This window comes from Dipodomys ordii, unplaced genomic scaffold, assembly GCF_000151885.1.
Source record: "Dipodomys ordii isolate 6190 unplaced genomic scaffold, Dord_2.0 Scaffold79, whole genome shotgun sequence".
Taxonomy (NCBI): Eukaryota; Metazoa; Chordata; class Mammalia; order Rodentia; family Heteromyidae; genus Dipodomys; species Dipodomys ordii.
In genome coordinates, this window is record NW_012267295.1 from 722103 (window position 1) to 739240 (window position 17138).

General features: G+C 43.8%; 1 protein-coding gene across 1 annotated transcript; it reads right to left on the minus strand.

Moving 5' to 3' along the window:
• Positions 1-1641: 1641 nt before the first annotated feature.
• Wbp2nl (WBP2 N-terminal like) lies at positions 1642-13793 on the minus strand. The gene is made up of 6 exons (XM_013024772.1): positions 13732-13793; positions 7002-7110; positions 6614-6755; positions 6095-6187; positions 5168-5275; positions 1642-2174 (listed from the first exon to the last, which is right to left on the minus strand). Exons 1-6 carry the CDS (start codon positions 13791-13793, stop codon positions 1642-1644), a joined length of 1047 nt encoding a protein of 348 aa, XP_012880226.1.
• Between the last annotated feature and the right edge of the window lie 3345 nt (positions 13794-17138).

Here is a 17138-nt window from a genome sequence, read left to right on the forward strand (position 1 = left end):
CCATATTCCCAGCCCTGGGCTTTTTAGTTAACAGTATTCTATCTCAAAAAAATAATATAAATTAAAATTAAGGAAAATTAGCTAGGTGTCAGTAATTCACACCTAGAATCCTAGCTTGTAAGGGGGCTGAGATCTGAGGATCGAGTTTCAAAGCCAACATGAACAGAAAAGTCCATGAGACTCTTATCCCCAGTTAACTAGCAAAAAGCTGCAAGTGAAGGTATGGCTCAAGTGGTGGAGGGCCAGCCTTTGAGCAAAAAGCCAAGCAAAACCATGAGGACCTGAGTTTAAGACTCACTACAAAAAAAAAATTAAAGAAGGGTAGGATGTAGCTCAGTAGTAAAGTGCCCCAGCATGTGTAAGGCCCTAGTCTCTATCCTCAACACCACACAAAATATTCAAATTTGTAAATCTTTAGAGATAATCATTTCTCATTTCAAGTTATATTTCTAACACTAGCCAAGTTGAGCCTCCTTTTTGAGTATTTTTTTACCATGTTATTGCCTCAGCAATATCTCTTATCCATTTCCTTTTTTTTTTATTGTACTGTGGTTCTTCATATAGTCTGACTACAAATTGTTTTTATTAACATATATGACATCTGCTGGACAATTATTTATCTTTTAATCTTTGTCATATTAAGTTTTAGATTTTTTTTTGGGGGGGTCCGGTTGTGGGGCCTGAACTCTGGACCTGGGCGCTGTCCCTCAGCTCTTCAGCTCAAGGCTAGCGCTCTACCACTGGAGCCACAGCAACACTTCCAGCTTTTTCTGCTTATGTGGTGCTGAGGAATCGAACCCAGGGCCTCATGCATGCAAGGCAAGTGCTCTACCACTGAGCCACCTTCCCAGCCCCAAAGCTTTAGATTTTATATACTCATTTTTCTCAAGCTTTTCCTTTTGTTTCGTTCTTGCTAGTCTTCTCAAAGGCTGCTTTATCTACCTCTAAACATATTAACAAGAATAATAGTTGTACAGCTATATTATAATTTATAAAATTCTCATCCTTTCACTAATGTTCATAATGTTGTGAAAAAAACTGTATTCAAGGTGATATTCAAGGTGCCTAGCAAAGGAAATGTAACTGTTTCTTGAATAGGGATGGGAAGAAAGCTTTTTCCAAGCTCACATTCAGACTGTTTTTTTTAGTTTTTTTTTAATCGGTCAAGGGGCTTTAGCTCTGCGCCTGGGCATTGTCCCTCAGCTCTTCAGCTCAAGGCAAGCGCTCTAGCTCTTGAGCCATAGCACCACTTCTGGTTTTCTGAGTACTTTATTGAAGATAGGAGCCTCACCACCTTTCCTGCCTGGGCTGGCTTTGAACAGTGATTCTCAGATCTCAGCTTCCTGAGTAGCTACGATTACAGGCATGAGCCACTGGCGACCAGCTCAGAGTGTTTCAACACAGCTAATGTCAACCAAATTACTAGGAATAGGGCTACTCCTCCTCTAGCCTGGCTAATCAAAAGTTGACTCTGCTTCTAAAATCGAGACATGACAGTAAAGCTTGGCTTTCCCTTAAGACTTGCCTTTTCAAAGTGTGACTTAACCACCTGGCATGGGTCTGTGATCATATACCTGAGTCGTTTGTTCTCCATGGCTTGATTTCCATGTTTGGGTGTCCTTTTGCTCGGTAAATCAAGGCTTACATCTTAGAAGGACCAGAATTGGGCGGAGAAGAGGTAGAGGGAGGCGAAGCCTCATTTCCAGGAGTCTGACCTGCCACAGAGTTGGCAGGTGGGGCAGCAGGTGGGGCTGCAGATGAGACTCTGGGTACAGGAAGTGGGGATGGGTACCCAGAAGGGGAGGCTCCATGTCTAACATGCTGGGCCTCCATTCCTGAGGGAGAGACTTCATATCCGGAGGGCGGAGCTCCATATGCAGGGGGCGAGGCTCCGTGTGCGGAAGGTGGGGCTCCATAGGCAGGAGGTGGGACTCCGTGTGGCGGAGGTGGGGCTCCATACACAGGAGGCGGGACTCCATATGCAGGGGTTGGGGCTCCGTAAGCAGGAGGCGGGCCATATGCTGGTGGAGGGACCCCGTATCCGGCTGTGGGGGCTCGGTATCCTGCAGGGGGTACTCTATATCCTGCAGAGGGGGCTCCATATCCAGGAGGAGGGGCGCCATATACCGGAGGAGGGGCTCCATATCCTACCGGGGGTGCTCCATACACAAAAACTGGGAATGCCAAAAAGAAGGAAAAAATACTGAATTATCCTGTGGATAAAGAATAAGTGAGAAAGAAGAACTTAGAAAGTAATGCTGAAGCAAAGTGATAGAGAATTTGAACAGAGCAACGGCAAACTTTTTCCTTTATACATGGCCAGTGGAAGGTTTTTATCAGTGCCTGTTTTTGAGATTTGAACCACCCATGGTCAGATCTATACATAGTTGGGCATAGATACATATTTTACTAAATAAAAATTGGATTGTGAATAAAGTATTACATGCTTAATGAGACATATTCTTTAGAAAACAGAAGAGGGTGAATACAGAAAAAGTCATCTTTAATTCTATCACCAAACAATAATATTTATGGTGTTTCTTTTTTTTTTTTTCTTTTTTCTTTGGGTCCGGTCGTTGGCCTGAACTCTGGGCCCGGGCACTATCCCTCAGCTCTTCAGCTCAAGGCTAGCACTCTACCACTTGAGCCACAGTGCTACTTTTATGCTATTTCTTTGTAGAATTTGTATATATCTTTATATCACCATGATCATATTGATCATAGTTTTACATAGCTCTTTTCTGTTAATTGTTTCTTACATTTACTACATACATTAAAAACTGGATCATATTTCAGCACGTGAATAAAAGGTACGTAATTTCCTTGATGCTGGAAAGCATTTTATTTCCAATTAATATTGCAATAAATTTTATTTCCTTGATTACAATCCCCAAAGTGATTGGACAATTGTAAAGCTAATCGGTATAATATATGCTTAAATTGAGGATATTAAATGCTAGATGGTAAGTAAATAGCATATGATATATTCTATATTATGAACCCAGCTCTTCTTTACTAATACATTTGTTCTAATTTTATAAAAAAAAGATTTTAAACAAATTCCTTAAGTACTGTAAACCAACTGACTCAACTAATAATTTCAATGAAGACTCTGGTGTTCAAATCAGGTAGCTCCCAAACAGAATGATGTTGAGTTCCTGGTGCAAAAGCCTTTCACACCTGCCTCTTAAGTTCACAACCAGGAGCATGGAAGCACATTAAGCAGGGCTAGCTCCAACTTCACATGAACTCATAGTCAATGGCTTTTCCTGCATTCATCATAGATGGTTTAGAACCACGATCTTCAGATCTCCTTGCCACTGACGCCCAACTTTGCTGATTGCTTTGTTTTTTGTTTTTGTTTTTGTGCCAGTCTTGGGGCTTGAACTCAGGGCCTGGGCACTGTCCCTGAGCTTCTTTTGCTCAAAGCTAATACCCTACTACTTGAGCCACAGTTCCACTTCTGGCTTTTTCTGTTTATGTCGTACTGAAGAATCAAACCCAAGGTTTCATGCATGCTAGGCAAACACGCTACCCCTAAGCCACATTCCCAGCCCTGCTGATTGTTTTGACAATGAAATCTAACAAACTTTTCTCCCTGAGCTGGCCCAAATTTCAGTTTCTCAGATCTCAACCTTCCAAGTAGCTAGGATTACAACAGGTATGAGCCACTAATCCCTAGCAACCTTCACTAACATTAACTTCCAAAGAATTTCACCACTCCAAGAACTGGTGCCTAGGGCTGGGTGCTAGTGGCTCATGTCTATCATCCTACCTACTCAAGAAACTGAAATCTGAGAATAGTGGTTTGAAGCCAGCCCAAGCATACAAATCCAACAAACTCTTACTTCCAATTAACCAGCCAAAAAAGAAGTGTCACCAATCTCATGCATTACTGAGCAAGCCAAATCTTTGTCACAACCTGCAACTTTATCCACCCAAGCAGGTCAAATGGTTGGCTTCTCCATTTTACCCAGACAACTACCTAAGCAACTTCAAGTGTATTTAATTGTCTCCATATTCCCATAGTTGAATACTTTTTTCTATATCCATCAAGATTGATGTCAGGAAAATACTAATATTCTATCATTGTCTATCCTGGGCCTCATTTTTTCTTCAATGGGAAGTGGAATGGTATAATGAGGAATATTGAGCAACTGCAGCCACCTGAGAACTGAGAAGCAGCATGCCTAAGCTACAGCAATCTTCTGAAGATGGCAAAGCTCTTACTGAGATCATGTGCTCTAGATATTTTTATTCATCTACAGTTTTAATAAAGTAGATTTTAATTAAAAAAAGAAAATGCTAGAAAGTAAAAAATATTGAAACAGGAATGAATAGACACATGTAGTAGTACACACCTTTACTCCTAGATCTCAGGATGCTGATTGAAAAGAATCAAAGTAACAAAGGAGAAATTGTATTCCAAGGAGAGAACAAGAAGAGCCCAAGAAATCACAAGGAGAGCTAGCCAAGTGCCTATAATCCTAGCTATTCAGGAGTCTGAGATCTGAGGATCTTGTTTCAAAGCCAGCCCAAGCAGGAAAGACTGTAAGACTCTTATTTCCAATTAATCACCAAAAAGCTGTAAGGTGTACCTCAAGCGGTAAAGCACCCACCTTTGTGCAAAAAGCTAAGGCACCTGAATTCAAGCTCTAAGACAAGCACACATAGATGCAGTAACTCTGAGCTTCAAGTCTAATTTGCTAAATTGCCACTGGATTTTAATTTGGAAACAAAGTATGGACTCGACCATTTATTTTTTTCTTTCCTTTCTTTTCTTTTTTTCTTTCCTTCTTTCTTTCTTTCTTTCCTTCCCCTCCCTCCCTCCCTCTCTCCCTCTCTCTCTCTCTCTCTCTTTCTTTGTCTGGGGCTTGAACTAAGGGCCTAGGCACTGTCTCTGAGCTTCTTTTGCTGAAGACTAGCACTCTACCACTTAAGCCACAGTGCCACTTCTAGCCTTTTCTGTGTATGTGATACTGAGGACTTGAACCCAAGGCTTCATGCATGCGAGGCAAGCACTCTACCACTAGCCACATTCCCAGCTCTACTCAATCATTTTCTAAACCCCCAAACTTAGGCTATAGCTGCAGCAGTTTAGGCAAGGCTACAGAGAGTAATTCTGAAGTCATCTGGCATACTCTTCCATCTCCTCAGCATATCTTACCTTGACAAGGTGTCTCTGGAGTGCACATGCTCCCCTCCCCAGTAACAACATAAATTCCTGGAGGGCTGATCCAGTAATTTGGGACACCAAGTGGAACTCCATGAGCAGCTGAGAAAATAAAGTTTGGCAAAAATAGGAATTCTTTTAAGACAGATAATATAGCAGCTATCAAAATATTTAACAGAATATTAACCACCACTTTGCATGTATATCCAGTAACACTTCAGGGAATCAAAATAAATGTATATACAGAGCTAGGTATGGTGGTGCCTGCCTGTAATCCCAGCACTCAGGAGACTGAGGAGAAGTACTACACATTTGAGGTCAGCTTGATAGAGCCCTATGTATATATAACATGTCTGTCCCTACTAGAGTTGGAGGGGGAAGACAAGGGAGAAAGGAAAAGTGCATTCCTAGCACACCAAATAGCATGAAGGCTCAGTTGAAACAGAATAGGGTACAAAAGAGTCCCAACTGGTTGGAGAATAAAGCAAGGGTAGGTTAGACAAAAATACAGCACAAAAAGATAATTTGTGGTCAAAGTTTAAGTTCTCTGTGTAGGAAAGTACCTCCACTCTCTTCTCATGGAAGACAAGAGTAACAAAAGAGAAGCAAATACAAGACCAGAGAGGCTAGAAGATCCAAAGCCATTCCACAGGAAGAAGAGCTAAAGCACCTGGGGCTCACTCATGAGTACAAGAGACCAGAATTAAAGGACAAAAGACAATCAGGTAGAATTAATCTTCTAGGTAGCTTTGTGCAAGTCCCCACTAGACCACAGTCTCCCCCTAAATAGTCTTGGGGGTCTCTGCCTTAGTTTGGGACTGGCAGATAGCAGGTAGGCCCAAGAAATGCCTGCTGGATAACAAATTTTGCCCAAATAATTGTCCCGCGTCAGTTCCTTGAATCTTCATCAGCACTGCTCACCAGCAGAAGCAGCTTGCATCATCAGCTGGGCAAAGTGGATGGCACCTCCTTTCCGGAAGACTAGTTTAAACATAGCCTGTCCTTCCCAGCCACCTGGGGGAGAAAAGGCACAGACTCAGAGACTGGCGCCGCTGGCAGCACAAGGACTGCCGCTGAAGAAGCAGTGCCCCGAGCAGGCTGATGTGCTTTGAACTCCAATGACAGCCAAGTTTGAATCTCAACCCTTCTAAAGGAAAAAAAAGCAGATTCCTTTTTTGTTTGTTTTATGCTAGTACTAGGGCTGGAACTCAGAGCTGGGTACACTCCCTTAACCTTTTCACTCAAGACTGGCACCCTACCATTTGGGCCACAGCTCCACATTGGGCTTTTATAATGGTTAACTGGAGATGAGTCTCCTGGATTTTCCTTCCCAGGCTGGCTTCAAACCACAATGGTCAGATCCCAGACTCCCAAGTAGCTAGGATTACAATGGGATCCAAAAATTCCACTTGTGAGGAGGAATTACCATCTGGAACTTACCATCTGGAGCTGCCTGAATGGTCCCTTGAATGTAGTTTGCACCCAACACTGGTTGTTCAATAGTGCAGTTCTTCATCAGACCGAATGGCATCATAAAAGACAACATGGGATCATTGACCGAGTGCGAAGTCACAAAAATCACCTATGTGAGGAAAGAAACTTTGGAAAAGGAATACAGAGTTTGTCCGTGGATAGACTTATAAGGACAAGTCAAGGCTGCTTTGGCATTCTAGGCCAAATTCCTAGTCAATTCCTCATTAAAAAAAAAAAAAGCCTCAAAGTAAATTGGTTTTTAAAATACTTTGAAAAACAATGTTTAACTTCTCTCCAATTTGAAGGAAAACAAATGTGGAATTAATCGGTAAATCAAAGGAGAAGTGGAAATTACCCGGAATGAAGTGAGAAACAACGTTCCCCTCTTTGTACCATTAAAGAAGTTGGAGCCCCGCGGTGAGTGTGGGAAGGAGAGCTCCACATCTGAACACTGCTTCAAGATACTGCAGAAAAGGAATGACCGACAGCACACAATTAAGAACTTACTAAAATGGCTGCACATAGAACTCAGCAGTATTTTTCTAGCATGTGCAAGGCCATGAGTTCAATCCCTGGTACCATCCAAAAAGAAAAAAAAAAATGTCAAAATGACACATTCACACTTAGTACACTGTGTAGTCTAGTAGGTACTCAATAAATGTCAGTTGTTACTCTTACTATTTTAATTAACCATAAAGGAACTGTTTGATCTTATTTACTCTTGCTCTTCTATCACTGGATTTTCTTTTTCTTCTCAATGTTTATTCATTAATTATTATATTTCTTGGGCAGTACATGTAAAGTACTGAGATGTTTCTCTGTGTATGGGTACGTGCGCGTGCGCACAAGCATGTGCATGGGTGCGCAGGCCAGTACTGGGTCTGGCTCAGGACCAAGACATACTCCTTTTTTTTTTTTTTGCCAGTCCTCAGGCTTGAATTCAGGGCCTGGGCACTGTCCCTAAGCCTCTTTGCTCTCAAGACTAGCACTCTACCACTTGAGCCACAGAGCCACTTCCAGTTTTTTAGTGGTTAACAAGAGTTTCACAGGGACTTTTCTGCCCAAGTTGGCTTTGAACCACATCCTCAGATCTCCAACCTCCTAAGTAGCTAGGATTACAGGCATGAGCCACCAATACCCAGCTCCCTTCATTTTTCTTTGCTCAAGGCTAGTGCTCTACCAAAGCCACACTTCTAGTTTTTTGCTGGTTAGAGATAAGAGTCTCACAAAATTTCTGCCTAGGCTGGCTTCAAACTGTGATCTCAGATCTCAGCTTTCTGAGTTCTTAGAATACAGGTGTGAGTTTCTTTGAAGAAACATTCTTTAAAGAAGGTAGGTAAGGTAAGATGTTCCCTTTTATCTTAACCTAGGAAGCTTAGACTCATCCTTTTCCCACTCCCAGACTCCTCTTGGCTTTTTTCTTTCTTTTTTTTTTTTTGGTTGTTCGTGGGGCTTGAACTCTGGGCTTGGGCGCTATCCCTGCGCTCTTCAGCTCAAGGAAAGCACTCTACCACTTGAGCTACAGCGCCACTTCCGGTTTTCTAGTGGTTTATTGGAGACTTTCCTGCCCAGGCTGGCTTTGAACCACAATCCTCAGATCTCAGCCTCATGAGTAGCTAGGATTACAGGTGTGAGCCACTGGCGCCCAGCTTTTCTTCCTTAATAATTACTAAACCTGTGTGTTTATCTGTTTGATGTCCTCCCCTGATTTTAGACAATGACTGCCTTCTTTGCTACCATAGCCCCAGCATAGATGAAGTGTTGCTAAAATATATGTTGGATGAATAAATGAAAAGTGACATAGGTGACACACTAGCAATAGGTGACCCACATGTTGAAAGTGGAACACAAATGTCACAGCAATTTAATGGGTGAAACAATTATGAATGGCCTCATAGGAGGGCAGTAGTTTGGGCTGATTGAAGAGAAAGGCAGCATTTCCATGGGCAGAGGGGAAGGAGGGGCCAATCCAATCAGCAGGTCACCAGCATTAATGGAAAAGCAGGAATGGATAACAGAAAGCAACTGCACAGGTGGGGGAAACTGGGCAGTGGGGCTTCATCACACCCAAAGCACAGGAGCAAAGGACTGTCGCCAAGTGCTGGTGGCTCACGCCTGTAATCCTAGTTACTAGAGGCTGAGAGCTAAGAAGCTTGGTTCAAAGCCAGCCCGGGCAGGAAAGTCCGTGAGACTCATCTCCAATGAACCACCAGAAAACCAGAAGTGGCGCTGTGGCTCAAGTGGTTGAGCGCTAGCCTTGAGCTGGAGAGCTGAGGGACAGCGCCCAAACCCAGAGTTCAAGCCCCATGACCGAACAAAAAAAAAAAAAAAGAGGATTGTCAACAGTGGGGTACAGTAAAGAGGGCCTAGCGGGGATTAGAGCCTCGAAGCATCATTTGACAGACCTGGAGGAAGTGAAGGCTGCATATTTCTCAGAGGGAATCACATGGCTGAGGACGTGGTACACTGCAAGGTTCAGTTTGAGTTTGTAAAATAGTTCTGATATAAGGCAATAAGAAGTGGAATTAGAGTAGTAGCATGCAGACGAAAAGGAAAGGGCTGAGTGTGTGTGTGTGTGTGTGCCTACACACACCCATATACACACAGTCACACACATGCACCAGTCCTGGGACTTGAACTCGGGGCCTTGGCACTGTTCTTGAGCTTTTGTACTCAAGACTAGCGCTCTAGCACTTGAGATAAGCTCCATTTCTGGCTTTTTGGTAGTTAATTGGAGATAAGAATTTCAGACTTTCCTGCCTGGACTGATTTTGAACTACCATTCTCAGATCTCAGCCTCCTGAGTAGCCAGGATATAGGCTGAGCCACAAGCACCTCACTTTTCTTTAAGTTTAAGAAAATACAGAATATTAGAAAAATAGCAAAATAGGAAACCTGGAATGTCAACCTTGCCACAAAAGCAATGCATAAACTGGTAAAATCCATCAATCAATGTTTTCAGAATTCTGAAATCTAGGCTCACTCCTGTAATCCTCAGGAGACTGAGATCCGAGGATCACAGTTCAAAGCTAGCAAGTCTGTCAGACTCATCTCCAATTAACCACCAGAAAACCGGAAGTGGTGCTGTGGCCTTGAGCTGAAGAGCTGAGGGACAGGGCCCAGACCTAGTGTTCAAGCCCTACAACCGACCAAAACAAAAGCATACAGGCTCAAACTTTGGTACTGACACACCAAAAACAACACAAAAACAAAGAAAGCTTTACAGACGCTCACATGCACACACACACCATTTGTTCTCTATTATGATGGCACTCAGCTGAGATGTGAGCTTAGCAGAAGCCTGACAATGTCACCAGCTTGACCTCCCAAAACTCTTTAGACAATTTCCAGAAACTAAGTAAGTGGCTGTTAAAAACATTCGTTTGAGCTTGTAATAACAGCAATTGACCTGACTTCATATTTCAAGAGAATAATATATTACAAAAGAATACTTATTGCCTGTGGACAAATGTAAACTGAAGAAGAGACCATGAAATATATAACTATTGAGTCAACCAAGAAAGGGTGATCAATACTATTATGATTACATGTGACTTGCTGCTATAACCTAGCCCAGGTGGTCTTACAGTGAAAAATGAGTCTGGTCCAGGTGCCAGTGGTTCATGCCTGTAATCCTAGCTACTCAGGAGGCTGAGATCCTCAGATCTCAGTTCGAAACCAGCCCAGACAGCAAAGTCCATGACATAGTTCTCTTTAGTCAATGACCATAAAAGCTGGTAGTGGAGCAGTGGCTCAAGTGATAGAGCACTAGCCTTGAACAAAAGTTCAGAGACAGCATCCAGGCCCTGAGTTCAAGTCCCAGGACTGGAACAAAGAAAAGTTTTGGAAACAGAGATCTGGAGGGAACAGAGATTTGGAGAGAACAGTGCTACAACAACAACCTATCTCTATGGAACCATTTTTTCGTATATAAAGAGTTCTCATGGTTTTACTTATATTCATATTATCACTAGCTACTATAGCCAAGAGTATAAGTAACCTAAATACCTATCAATAGATCTAAAGATAAAATATGGAACCTTATACAATGGAATAGTATTCAAACTTGAAAAGAAATGCTGTAACACGCTACTTTTAGGTCAGCCCAGGATAACAGCCCACTTTCCCTAACTTTCTCTTCACAAAAGACAGTACTGTAGCCTTGCCAGAAATTACCTGCTGGAAACCTGTAATCACCAAGTAATCATCAAGCGCCTGACTGTGATTTAGTAAAAGGGCCCTAGACTCTAAGGCAACTTCCACCTTTTGCCCTAGATAAGACAACACATCCAGCAACTAAGTCAGGTTGCTACACCCTGCTCTAGCATGCAGCCTGGTGGTTTGGCTCTCCAAATAAACTCTCTTCTGCCTGAACTGTATGATAATCTCCTTTGACCAACCTTTACTGCTACAACCTGGACAAATCTTGAGGAAACTAAAATTAAATAAACCAGTCACAAAAGACAAATACTACAGGATTTCATCGATATGAGTATCTAAAGCCAAATACATAGGAACAAAGTAGGATGGTTCTTACCGGGGCTCAGGAAAAGGAGGAAAGGGGAATTATTTAATGTGGACAGTTTGGGGAAAGGCTTAAGGTGAAATGGGCACTTGGGAGTATTGAAACAATATATCGTAGGGCAGTTTTGCAATAGATATTTTAGCGTAAATATAATACTTTGTATATAAAATTAATTAAAAATTCTACGCCCCCTGCCCCCAAATTTCCTTTTAGAAAGTCCTGTTGAAATATGCTTTTTGATGTTTCTGCTTTAAAGACTGAATTTATTTCAGAAGTCCTTGTGTAAACCAAGGAGAAATGAATAAATTTCACAATAAAATATCAACTAAATCATTTTCATACTTTTTTCATGGGATGACAACAGCATCACTATGATCATTGTTAGTATTTTTACTTACATTATTAAAAGTCATTCCCTTCATGATTAATTACTAACAAATTCTGATTTCCTTTTTGGCAGTACTGGGGTTTGAACATAAGGGCTTGCACTTCTGTAGGCAGGTGCTCTACTACTAAGTCATGCCTCCTTTTTTGCACTAGGTAGGTGTGTAGGTGTGTGTGTGTGTGCGTGTGTGCACAAGCACAATGGTACTTGGACTTGAATTCTGGACCTCATGGTTTTGCTTAGCCTTTTCAGTCAATGATGATGCTCTACCACTTGAGCCATGCCCCGCTTTTTGCTGGTTAAAGGAGACAAATCTCTCTCAGATTTGTCTAACTGGGCTGGCTTTACACCTTGATTCTCAGATCTCAGCCTCCTGAGTAGCTATGATTATAGGTGTGAGTCATTGGTGCCTGACTCACAGTATACCTTTTTCCTTTCTTTTTTTTTTTTTTTGGGTCAGGTCATGGGGCCTGAACTCTGGGCCTGGACGCTGTCCCTCAGCTCTTCAGCTCAAGGCTAGCGCTCTACCACTTGAGACACAGTGCCACTTCCGGCTTTTTGCTTTTTGCTTATGTGGTGCTGAGGAATCAAACCCAGGGCCTCATGCATGCAAGGCAAGCGCTCTACCACTGAGCCACCTTCCCAGCCCTATATATATTTTTAATGGGATGCTGCTTCCTGCCAGCTTCTTCAGCTGAGATGGAGTCTCACAGACTTTTCTGCCCAGGTTGGCTTCAAACCTCAATTCTCCTGATCTCAGCCTCCCAATAGCTAGGATTAGGGGCCTGAACCACATATACTGATTTTTTAGAATAAATTAAGAAGCCCTTATCAAAATGCTTGGGATAGTTTGGATTTTCGAATATTTCATACTCATCGTAAGATTTTCGAGACTGAGTCTAAACATAGAATTCATTTATATTTCAAATGCAATTTATACATAAAATTTGATGGTAATTTTATACAATATTTTTAACAGTGTTGCATGTGAAAAAAAGTTCCATAGAGAAGAATTTTTGGGCTGGGAAGGTGGCTCAGTGGTAGAGTGCTTGCCTTGCATGCAGGAGGCCCTGGGTTCGATTCCTCAGCACCACATAAGCAGAAAAAAGCTGGAAGTGGCGCTGTGGCTAAAGTGGTAGAGTGCTGGCCTTGAGCTGAAGAGCTGAGGGACAGCGCCCAGGACCAGAGTCCAAGCCTCACAACCGACAAAAAAAGGAAGGAAGGAAGGAAGTAATTAATTTCCACTTGAGGCATCGTACTGGCAAAGTTTTGGATGTTGGAGAATTTTAGATTTTTTTTTTTTTTTGGTCAGGTCATGGGGCCTGAACTCTGGGCCTGGGCGCTGTCCCTCAGCTCTTCAGCTCAAGGCCAGCACTCTACCACTTGAGCCACAGCGCCACTTCCGGCTTTTCCTTTTTCTTTGCTTATGTGGTGCTGAGGAATCGAACCCAGGGCCTCAAGCATGCAAGGCAAGCGCTCTACCACTGAACCAATTTCCCAGCCCTGATTTTAGATTTCTTAGATAAGGGATGCTTAACTTGTAATGAGCTGGGCACTGGTGGTTCTGGCCTGTAATCCTAGCTACTTAGGGTGGGGGTTGAGGCAGAGATCTGCGGATTTCAGTTCCAAACAAGTCGGGACAAACAAATCCAAGGGACTCATCTCCAATTAACCAGCAAGAAACCGGAGGTGGAGATGTAGTGGAGCGCCAGCCTCCAATGGAAAAGCTAAGGGCCCGCTCCCCCAGGCCGGGGGGAGGCCGCGGGAGCCATGCGGGACGTGCCCCGGGCAGGCCCAACGGCAGGACAGGCGTCCCTCTCCCGGACCGGGGCGGGCGGGCGGTGGAAGGGGCTTTGGGAAATTCCGAGGACCAGGGGAGGGCTTCGAAGGCTCCAGATCCTTCCCCCAGGTGCCACACAGCCCCCCTCGTCCCTCCTCCCCAAGGCCTCACTGCGGGCGTCGGGGCGGGCGCGTCCCCGCAGTGCCCTCCTCCGCCGCGGGACGCCGCTCCCACCCGCCCGCCACGCGTCGGGTCACGTGCTCCGGCCCGCCCGCAATCTTCCAGGACCACGTGCCCGAAAAAGGCGGGAAACTGAACCGGCCAGAGAACCGGCCCCGGCTACCCCACTTATCTCCTCCCGCCTCCGCAGCAATCCGGGGCATCCCCTCGGTCACCTTTCGCCTTGAGGGACGACCACCCCGCGGCGGTTCTCACTGTGGTTCAGGTTCACCGCCATCTTGCTCCGGGCCCCTCCCGCCGCCCCTTGGATGGGAAGGGGAGGGACCGGAGCTAAGGCAAGGGGCGGGGCCAGGAGAGGGGCGGGGATTATGGCGCAAAGGCTGCCGTGAGTGGGCGAGGCTGCTGTCACGTGAAATTTAGTGGGTCCCGCCCCCGGATGGGGAGGGCCTAATAGGTAGGTGAGAGGTGCCTCTGGCCTGCTTCGTTCGGGCTTTTCCAGGGATTGTCACACCTGTGTAGCGAGGCCATGCGGGCCAGGAAGCTGCTTTTAGAGACAAGATCAGTTTGTTTTGCTTTTCCAAAGATCAGCAGACCTTTCCTCCAGAGAAAGCTTGGATCTAGATCCAGAGAAGGACCTGTGGAAGTGGGTCGTCCGGCAGTGGAAGGCGAATTTCCACCGAGCGCAGAGAGCCTGTGATGGCCATCATTCCTGCTCTGCCTCCCCTAAAAGGGGACTGTGAGCATCCAGAGGGATCCACTCACCAGAGTTGCTCTGAAGAGTAGTGTGCGTCCTAATTGCCCTTCAACCTCACAAATACTTGATTACCGTGTTTTCATGAATTCAAGATGTCAGTTACTAACATACCAGCGAGGGGAAAATGTTGTCAAGTAAACCGACATGCTACTAGTCATAAAATACATCCTAATTTCAATTTTTCCCCCCAAATACAAGTACAAAATAAGTAGTGTTATTGTGTACTGGACCATGTACTGAGATCTAGTCTCCATACTGCCATGCTAAGGATTATATTCTCTAGATCAGTTTCCTAATCTGTACCGTGGTATTGAACTTGAAGAGCTCTTAGGTTTCTTTGGCTGTGATACTTTATAACCACCAAACTACACTCCCAGTCATTTTTTGCTATCTGTCTTGTGTCACCATTCTATTTCCATCTTCATTATTTTGCTTGACTCACAAGAACCTTGTGACTCATCTTTCTCCAATTCCAACCCCTCTGAACCATTTTTTTTGGGGGGGGTCCGGTCGTGGGGCCTGAACTCTGGGCCTGGGCACTGTCCCTCAGCTCTTCAGCTCAAGGCTAATGCTCTACCACTTGAGCCACAGCGCCACTTCCGGCTTTTTTCTTTTTGCTTATGTAGTGCTGAGGAATCGAACCCAGGGCTTCAGGCATGCAAGGCAAGCGCTCTACCACTGAGCCACCTTCCCAGCCCCTGAACCATTTTTTTTAACCATACCTCGTACTCACTGCAAATATATGACACACTCAATTTTAGAGAGATAGTATACAGATTAAAATTATGTTGTTTGATGGTTACCAAAGTGAATGAACCTCTTAAGGAGAGAAGTACTTAAATTCAAGGCTTAAATTCAAAGAGGATACAAGCTACTGTTTCAGTATAAATTCTTTTTTTAAAATATTCATTGTAAAATAGCTTTCTGGTCCACTTTTTTTTTTTCTCCACAGAGCTGGTCCTTATGCATTCAGGAGAGAAAGTGGAGGACGAGGAATTTCATTAAACATCATTTTTCATGGAGAAAGGCAAAACCTAGAAAATATGAAGTCAAGTGTGATAACATTCATTTAGGATACAGAATCCTGAGAAATAATGACTGGAATCTGACCTTATGCTACATTGCAATGAACTGATCTCATAAAGTGCTTCCATCTCTAATAGCTGTGGTTTTCTTTTTTTTTTTTTTTCCTGGTAGTATTGAGATTTAAACTCAAGACCTCATCATACATGCTAAGGTATGTGCTTTACCACTAGGTCATGCTTCCATTCCTTTTTTTACTTCGGTTATTTATTTATTTAGCTGTTTCTGGGGTTTGAACTCAAGGCCCTGGCACTGTCCCTGAGCTTCTTTTGCTCAAGGCTAATGTACTACTTCCAGCTTGTTCTGAGTAGTTTATTGGACATGAATTTCATGGACTTTCCTTCCTAGGCTGGCTTCAAACCTCAGTCTTCCAACATCAGCCTCTTGAGTAGCTAAGATTATACACACAAACCAACAGCACCTAGCACTCTGGTGATTTGTTGTTTTTTTTGTTTTGTTTTGTTTTTTTGTCAGTCATGGGGCTTAAACTCTGGGCCTAAGTACCATCCCTGAGCTCTTCAGCTCAAGGTGAGTGGTCTACCACTTGAGCCACAGCCACTTCAGGCTTTCTGGTGGTTAATTGGAGATAAGAGTCTCACAAACTTTTCTGCTTGGACTGGCTTTGGACTGCAAACCTCAGATTTTAGCCTCTTTGAGTAGTTAGAATTACAGGCGTGAGCCACTGGCACCTGGCCACTCTGGTAATTTTTGAAATAGGATCTTGCTTCCTGCCTTGGCTGTACTCCTGAACCATGATCCACATATTTTAGGCTTCCCTTAGAAGTTGGGATGACACTGCAGCACACCATCCCACCCAGCATCTTTCTACTATTAAGATGGAGTCTTAATAATAGAGTGGGCAAATTCACTCTTCCATGATTCTCCTGATCTCAGCCTCTCAGGTAGCTAAGATTACAGGTGTGAGCCATCAGCACCGGCTAATATCTCTTACTACTTCTTTCTTCTCCGGCTCAGCCCCATCCTCTCAAGTGAGATGATATAATAACTAATTTGATCAAGGAGTAAAGAACACAAATAAGTCCAAAAAGAAAAACAAAACAGGCAGCTATAATTCAAACAGCAATATTTAGTTATACAACACATAAAGTCTAGCAACATTTACATGGCCAGTTGGAAGTTTCTGTTGCTTTGTTTTCCATTGGGGAATTTCACCAGAATGTCACCAAAAGCTTGGCTGGGGACTGGTCATTTTCAGAAATGGGTCGTTCTTGCCTCCCCTAGGCTTGGGCCTCTTGTTCCATGAAGACTTGGTTGTAGACAAAATGAACCATGTGTTCACCAGCCTCTGAAGCAAGTTGTGTCAAGGTGGAGTTGTGGGGGGGGAGGCAGTTTGGGCAAGGGTTCTAAAAAGACACAGTGTAGGCAGTGGCAGCCGACATTCACAAACATTCATGCATCTGATGGGGGGGGCTTTGCCCTCCATGGGTATTTTCCATTAGCCAACAGTGACCACCTGTGGCCAGGCTAACGGAGGAGGTGGGGGAGGGGGAGGGAAATTATAGTAGTAAGGAAAATGAATAAAGATCCTCTTACTGCTAAATGTATGTGGGTGCTATTTTTCTTTGTATTTTTGTGAATTTCTGCCATTTCATAGGTCTAGTTCCTCCTTTTTTTTTTTAAGTTTGGGAAATAAGGAAGTCAACTTCAGCAATCTCTCTTTGGGCAACCCCACTCTAAGTGTTCACACTATGTGGTGAGGAGGGTGTGTTCCCTCACACTGGGCTAGCCACCAGTGATTAAAAATAAATACAAGCGGATGCTAGC